The 8,683-nt window shown below is 37.7% G+C and overlaps 1 protein-coding gene across 1 annotated transcript; it reads right to left on the bottom strand.

Annotated features, from left to right (window-relative positions):
• Positions 1-5,995: 5,995 nt before the first annotated feature.
• On the bottom strand, positions 5,996-7,263 carry LOC127101104 (putative clathrin assembly protein At4g40080). The gene has a single exon (XM_051038430.1). It carries the CDS (start codon positions 7,102-7,104, stop codon positions 6,094-6,096), a length of 1,011 nt encoding a protein of 336 aa, XP_050894387.1. The 5' UTR covers positions 7,105-7,263; the 3' UTR covers positions 5,996-6,093.
• Positions 7,264-8,683: the final 1,420 nt, after the last annotated feature.

Genomic DNA, 8,683 nt, shown 5'->3' with positions numbered 1-8,683 from the left:
AGGCATCACTGATTGAGAATGTCATATCAATATCAACATAAATTATGAGCAAATTATTGAGGAGTCAATTTTAACACGATTGTTCTGACCATAGTACGCTTTCAAAATAAACCATGCTTAAATTAGGTCTTTTGAGGGTTGTAACGTGGCCTGGTTCACGGTTTTAGAAAGAAAGGATATAAGGCTCGAACCTATCCTAACCCACCCACTCTCCGTGATATTCTCCAGTCCTACATTCAGCTAGTTTGATGCAAGCGCTCTTCTTCCAAAAGGGATTTGAGAGTAAAAAGGAACCCACGAGGTTTTCGGTGTGGCAGTCACCCTGCTCTTCTTTGGTTTGTAGCCATACGAATTTGTTCTTGTTGAGGATTTTTCTTTCGATTCCTCTTTTGTAGATTTGTTTTTTTTTCTATTTCCCTACTTTTGCTGGATTAGTTCAGATTTACAATCCACAGGGATTCCCTAATTTTTGCCTAAGTCACTCGTTTTCGAGTTTTCGACTTAGCGGGCTTCATCCTTTTTTGATTTTTGATTTTTTCGTTTTTCCTGTTTCGAAACAAATCGTGTGACATCTATCCGTTTGATTGGAATAGGTTGTGACAGCCTTGTGCCTCTGTGGGTGAGGGACAACCGTTTGGTGTTTTCCGACCTCTTGTGAGGGATAAGATATGGTTGATCCTCAGATAGGACACTCCTCTTTTGAAGTTTGAACGCCTGGTCAAACTAACTGACGACTACCCTGCCCCAGTTTGAGATTGAGGGTTTTATATTCAGAAAGAAACTCCTACTCCTTGGCTCGAAGGGGTTGACTAGGGATTATCTTCCTTATATCCCCGATGTTTGGGATCCGAAATAATGCCTTACATCATCAACAAGGTTTTATTCAAAAGCGTACGAGCAGTGAATTCGTTTCGTGTTTTTAATTTCATCATCCTCCTCCCAAAACCAAAATTTGAATATTGACAAGATAAAGTATGAGTGGCCACGAATGGATTTATTCAAAACATGCATATTCATTTCAATGTCATTATTATTCGAAAACAAACAAGTTTATTACAAATGAATGCTACAAATGACGATCAAGAAAATCACACATGAACATGTTTTAACCAAACTAATGACTACGGGCATAATTGGCCTTATTCAGATCCTCAGACTGGAATTACTAGGCTGGCAGCAGATAACATGACCATCTTCAAGGAGACCCTTCTCAAACTCTTTTCATAGGCGCAGACTCTTCAAATCTACCCCAGCTTCCACTTGTATTGATCATGACATTGCAGATGTGCCCTCTTGTGGAGGCAGGGGAGCGTTCATTATGTTCAAACCTTGCAACGTGAACATAGTAGCCCTTGAATCAATCAAGTCTAGCACCTTGTACTTGAAGACATTGCAATTCTCGATCGAGTGCCCTGGTGTTCCAGAGTGGTACTCACAACTGATATTCATGTCATAATTTGGAGGAAGAGGTGTTGAAGGAGCCTTAGCTTCTCTCAGCTGCACCAACGAGCTATTAAGCAACAAAGCTAGAAGTCGACCATATGACATAGGCACTGGATCAAACTGCTTTGGAGGCCTTCTTGGTCCATTCCTTTCTTGTTGAGCAAAGTTCCACCGCTGATTTGGATACTGGTTCACCACAGGGTTCCTCTGCCTCGGTTGGGGAAAAGGAAATTGCCGCTGATATGGAGCCCTTGGAGGTACAGGATGTGGATGAAATCCACGAGGCTGCTCCTGAGGTGGAAGAGGGTCAGGCATGTTCACCGGAGTGACCACTTCTGGTTCAACAGTTGGCACAGGATTGCCTTCCTTCCTCAGCATCGACTGCAGGATCTCCATGATCAGGCTCATCTGAGTCTTTAGCTGGTTGATTTCAACCTTCATTGCCTCTTGATTTCTTTGTAGTTCTTCCATGGTGGTCTGCGACATGCCTCTAGTTCAAGACATATGTTGGGCAATCAGCTTTGTGGGAAGTTGTTTGTCTGACAAAAGGCCAAGTGATAGTGAGATTGGTCTCATGAAATGCAGGATGTTATGTGAATGAATGCATGAATACATGGACGAATGATTCATAAGCATGGCTTCACAACTCGATCACGCACAAGTTGGTATAATATCACAAGTTCGAGATACGGATGGAGGATAATATTCTGATTGTTTTCCATAATGGGGGATCTCACTGGTCGAAGTCTAGGGTTAGATAGGGACCCCAGAGTCATCGATTCATTTGGTTGTTTGGCGCTTACGGCAAAAGCTTGTCGGTCGTTAGCTCCCTCAATTAAGCCTCTTCTGGGTGAGATCTTCGTACCGACCCACACAAGAAAAGATTCTCGGAGGCCCTCACTACGCAACCATCGACATCGGGTTCTAGACAAGGGTCTCAAAGTCACAGACCTCCTTGACTGTTTGCCGCTTACGGAAAAAGCTTGTCGGTTGTCAACTCCATCAAGAAGATCTATTTTGAGTGAGATCTTCGTACTGACCCACACGAGAAAAGCTTCTCGGGGACCCGTACTACGCGACCATCAACCTTAATGGGCCATAGGTTTAATGTTCTACAAAGGTCCTTAGAGTCATGGATCCTAATGAAGACATCGATCGCTTACGCCAAAAGCTTGACGGTCGTCAACGTCTCCAAAAGAATCTACTCTAAGCGAGGTTCTCGTATCGACCCTTACGAGAAAAGCTTCTCGGTGGCCCATACTACTCAACCTCTCCTATCTCAAGTTTCCACTCTAGACTTGGGTAGAGAGTCTTTCCCACAAGGTTACTTGCAATTGAAGTACCATCCACTTGGTATCATAAAATCATGGAATCCATATGTTAGATCATAAAATTTAAAGCAAAAGGCAATAAATAAGGCAAGCAATCAAAAGGATAAACATACACACATACGAGGAATCAACTTAAATTAGGCTTGACTTGCTTAGGGAGGTGTCCCCAGCAAAGTCCCCAGCTGTCGCTACGCGAAAAAAACAGAGTCGCCATCGGTTTTTATTTATTCCAAAGGAATGGGAAAATATCGAGAAAACCCCAAAGAATGGTCGTTGCAACCACGAACAGGTTCGGAAGTCGGTTATGCAAGGGGAAGGTATTAGCACCCTTCGCATCCATGGTAGTCCATGGGAACCATCTAGGATGTTTGCGCTTAGGTGTGTATTGTTTATCGAATGTTTGCTTGCCAAAGGTTTGCGGAGTGGAGGTAGATTTTAAATTAGTGTGCTCGCCAAGGAATGGATCCTCGTGCCTACGTATGCCCACTTGTTGAAGTGAGAAATCAGAGCTTTCGTAGTTCGTGGGTTTGAAATTTTTTGTTTGTTTTTGTGTTTGGCTGCACTGAAGCTTGCGTGTGGCTTGGCTTTGCTAGCATTTTGCCTTTCAATTGTCGTTTACGACTTTGGTTGCCGTTTTGGATTAGTTGATACGCTTTTGGTGAGATGTGTTTTGAATTCATTAATTTTGCAGCTAGCCATTGCCTAGCCATTTTGTAGCTTATTTCTTTTGGTAGCTAGCTTACATGCTGCGTTTTCATGTGCAGCTCATGCCGTTTTGTTATGCAGCTCATGTTTGGAAGTTGCGCTTGTTTGGAGCTGGTTTTGCAACTGGTGTTGCTTGGAAATTTGTTGGCTTGCAGCATTTGCTGCAACTTTCTTCAATTCATTCTACTGCACCTGGTTTTTTCACTGCAGATTACTCGTTTTGTGATGCTAGTACCTCCACTTCCATTTATCTTATTTGCAAAGACTTGGATTTAGATATGGGTATTAGTTAGGTTAATGGTTTATGGGCTTAACAAAATATGATGACATAAGACAATTGGATAAAAATAAAAATGGAGTTAAATTGGATTTAAAATGTGGATATTGAAAATAAAAATGGTCATATGATTATTTGGATAACTACAAATGGAAAAAGAATGGATTGTGAATTTGGATAATTGGATCAAGAACTAATGTGGATTAAAAATGGATTATGGATAAATGGTTCACTAATAAAATCCAGAAATTTTAATAACAAAAGAAAGGTCAAAATTAATTTGTAATTAAAACAATATTTTCTAAAATTTAATTGGCTAAAGAAAATGATGAAATGGTTATGAAATCGAAATAATTCTCAAAAGTCGATTTGAATCTCAAGAAAATCAAATTTTGAGTTAAATCAAATTTGAACTTGTAAAATCCATTCACAACTTCTAGAATTAATTCGAAATTGACGGAATGATTACGGATCACATGATTTAAAATTCGGAGATTGATAGTTGACTTTGGTCAACTGGTTGACCAAAAAGTCAACAGCCAAAAATGCGTATTTTCTCCTGGACAAACGGATATGGACCACAACATCCTGAACCGACGACTTATGTCAATGCCATGAATCAATTCAGGTGAACATCGACCAAACAATAGTTTGTACACAAGATCTTTGACTTTCAAAGTCATGAATCAGGATTTCAATCCTTATGACGTGCAATACCATAAACTTCAATCCGAATCCGATTTTATCAACCCCGAACCCCGAATTCGTGACGCCTGTCAGCTGATGTTAACCATGAATGAATGAATGCAAATGAATGAGGTCAGATGGTTATCGAGTTACAGTCAGATAAAAAAGCGAAAAAGAGGGCAAATTTTGGGGTATGACAATACCAGATGTTGGAATTAAACCTAAAACTTTGAGTAATTCTGAGTCAATCTTGGTGAACAAGATTAAATCGCTCTGATCTAATTCCCTCTTATTCTTCACTCTTCACTTGAGTGAATCAACCAACATTGATTGTAAGATTGTATCACTGCACAATGATGATGAAAATAAGAAAAGAAATTTGAATTGGCGAAAGAAAAAGGGTTAGGGTTTATCGAGAGAGGGAAGAAGATGAATAGTTTCTGTAGAGTTTCTCTCTGCTCACAAACCGTGATTTTTTTATTCCTTTTGCAACTGTAAAATCAAGTGTTTACAATAATATGGATTTCTCTCTATTTATAGATTTTGGACTTTCTTGCTTCTCAAGTAAGGCCCAAAACTAACCTAACTAACTCAACTAAACAAACAAATAAAGTTAAGTTTAATATCACTGTCGAGATACTCTTCGTCATTTTGACACCTAAGTGATTCGATATTTTTCTTCTTCCGTCGAGCAACCTGTTTCAACACAAGACATTACAATTTAACAAATATCAAATAAATTTACCCGTGTGGGAGTACAAGTATCTTACTAGTTTTGGTTCGTTAATTTAAAATGACCATATATCTTTGAATTCTTCGAAACATATTATATTTGTTTTTTAAATCTAATTAACAATATAAAAAATTAAAAATTAGTTGTTAATTAGTCATTAACTATTCAAAAAGGATTGATATAATATATTTTAAAGAGTTAAGACAACTAATATGAATCAGTTATAAATTAAAAAATCAACATAAACTTGAAATTAATATAGTCAAACTATAAATTAACATTAAACTATGTGGATCACTAATATAATTGAACAAAAAAAAATTATATTATTCGATCTCTTTTAAAATAAATGTCGTATAAGATCTTTACACACGAATTAAAGAATACAATAATATTATAATAAAAAATTATATTTTTATTAAATTAAATAATTTTTAAAAAATAAATAGAAACAATTAAAACAATAACAATTATTATTACATAGACAATCATTTTAAAACAAATTTATTTTAAAAGAGGGAATAAACCATAAATTAACTTTTAAACTATCAGCATCACTAATGTAATTGGACCACAACTACATTTAATTGAGTTTCAGTTGCTTGGGTAGAAAAAAAACATCACCACTCATCTCTCCATCATCTTGCCCTCTTCCAATAACAAATTTATCACACGAGTTGGGGTTGCAGCTTTCTACTGCTTTTCTAAACATTCTCAACTTTTCATTTCTCCTACATCCTTAACAACGACAAACAACAATTCTCTTTTCCTTCCTAATCATAACAGTTCTAATTAACTATGTGCAATAAATCACAAAAATAAATAATATCCCTAACCCCTATACTTTGTAATCATAATCACAAATTACATAATATAAGAAAAAAACTAAATTTTTTGGAGTTTGTATACAGATTACACTACAAAAACCTTCCAGAAGGAAACCGTATGAAATCACAAGAACTAACAACTCGATCGGAAAACCGTTCCGACTCACTAAACCTTACTCTTCTTCCTTCTCTCTGCACCTTACCCTTTTCCTTATACACCTCCACTCCAACTTTCTCCTTCAAATCTCTCACCATTTCCCAAAACCCTTGTTGTAACTCCAAAATCATCACTAACCTCTCTCTACACTCTTCCAATCTCTTCAAACAACAAACCAATTCAACAGCTTCTCCAAATTCCAAACACCCTAACCTCTCCTTAAACTCTCTCACTTCAACAACCACCACAGTTTCTATCACCACCCAATCTCCACCGACCAAATTCACTATCTCATCAACCAACTTGTTTTTGTTTTTGTTTTTGTTTCCTTCGTTCGAATCTGAAGCACGATCTGGCCTCTTGCAAATCCCCTCAACAACCGTCACCAACGAATCAAACTCCTTCAACAAATCACCGTTGGTAATCCCCGAAACTCTCTCTTCACCCTCCGACAAAGAGTTTCTAAGAAAGAAGATTCCCAAGATTCGTGAACTACATAGAAGATTCTCTATATGCTGAGCAAACCATCGAACCCAAGAGGAAAGCTCCCATGATGTCGGATTTGTGTTCCGTCGGAAATTCGAGAGGTTGAGGTAGTTTCTACCACCGGTGTAAGGGTAAACAGAGAGTTGATCTTGGAGGATGAAACTTCCTTGACTGATGATGTGATGAACGACGATGAGAGATTTGAGTGCTACAGCAGCGTCGCTGGTGTTCTGAAGACGGTCCATAAGGAGTTCGAGAAAAGCTGATGCGGTGGCGCGTGAGCCGTCGGTGGAAGAGAGGAGCGTGGATATATGTTTGTGAGTTGGAGGGTAGAAGGAGTTGTGAGTTGTGACGCGTAAGAGGGAGAGAGTTGTGGGTTTGGAGAGTAACGCAGCTTTGCTTTGAGAGGCTTTGTCTTTGATTATGCCTATTAACGTTGTAACTGTGAGTTTTGTCATTTTTGTTCTTGTTTGTTTCTGTGTTTTTTTCCTTCTTCTAGGACAAACAAATCACAACAGACACAGAAACGATAGTGTTCTTCTAAGAGGCATTGCGTACAATTATTAATTAATGTCACCAATAATATGTTTATATCTCTATATTGTACAGCTCATTTTCAATAGTCACATCAGCTACTATAATATATAATATAGTATATGATCAACTCTAAGTTTAGTCATTCATTTGATTTTTTTTTCTTTAATGTTAAGTTTGGGTAAGTAAAAAGATAAAAAGTAGTAGTATAAAAGAAAAGAATGTAAAAAAAGTGAAAGTGAATAAAGTTAGAGAAATGTAAAATGAAATAAATTTGTTTGTTTGTTTGTATTGAAAGAAAATAGATAAAAATGAGGGGAAAGGAATACACATTAGTCTACCATCTACTATCACTCATTCAAAATCTTAATGCACGATTTTACATAGTTCTTCTCCTAATTTTAATTTACACTAGTAATTGGATAAATTAGTAATCAACAAATGTGTCAATTAAAACTCTATTTATCCTCTTTTTATATGTCAAAGGTCAAATACTCATTAGCTACCTCAATCAATTTTTTTTTAAAATAACTAATTTTTTTTAAAAAAATCGAAAATAATCAATAATTCAAAAAAAATATAAAAATAACCGATTTTATAAGATGATACGTCAGATGAATTGGCGCATCACCTAACCATGAAGAAGAGGCGCCAATGCTATTGGCGCGTGCATTGACCCTCATGAGGAGGCGCCAGTGCTCTTGGCGCCTTAGTGTAATTTGTAGTGTGGGCGCCAATCCCTATGGCGCCTGTATGTGATGCTCCACACTACAAATTGCACTAAGGCGCCAGGAGCATTGGCGCCTCCTCATGAGGGCCAATAGCATTGACGCCTCCTCATGAAGAGCCCAATGCATGCGCCAATGCTATTGGCGCCTCCTCTTCATGCTTAAGGGCGCGCGTTAATTCATCTGGCGCATTGTATACATGCGTTTTCGACGCCATAAGATTAGTATGCAAAATGGTTCCTTCGACGAATGACGCCATAAGAGTTGTTCGCCACTTCGACAAAAGTGATGGTTCGACATTTCGACAGGATAGTTGCAGATAGCAAGACGTCTTTGACAAACACGGATGATGCTATAATATTTCAACAATTCGACAGAGTCTGGAGAACGACGTCATTTCGACGTAAAGTATAAATTCAAATTCAAAAGAGTTGTGACGTTTGGCAGGAGACGCGTGGAAGCATCTGGCGAAAGGAAGAAAGCCAAGTGTCACAGTTTTTGGATTTGTTCATTAGTAGCAGTTATTTTGTTTGTATATAAATAGGATAGTTGTTATCAGAAAAAGGTGTGAAAAATTACTTGTACAAAATTCCTGAAAATACTCAAAGTACCCGTGTGAGAGAAAAGAGTCATATTTGGAACATGTATGTGTAAACAAACACCAATTCTTTCAAAGTTTTATTTTATAAAGTTTAAAGTTCTTTACAAATTTCCTTTACGTTTTCCAGTCAATTATCTTTCTGCATTTCTTCTTTCGACACTTTATGCTTCGTCA

This window comes from Lathyrus oleraceus, chromosome 7 (assembly GCF_024323335.1).
Source record: "Lathyrus oleraceus cultivar Zhongwan6 chromosome 7, CAAS_Psat_ZW6_1.0, whole genome shotgun sequence".
NCBI lineage: Eukaryota > Viridiplantae > Streptophyta > Magnoliopsida > Fabales > Fabaceae > Lathyrus > Lathyrus oleraceus.
This window is presented reverse-complemented; position numbering and strand designations above follow the sequence as displayed.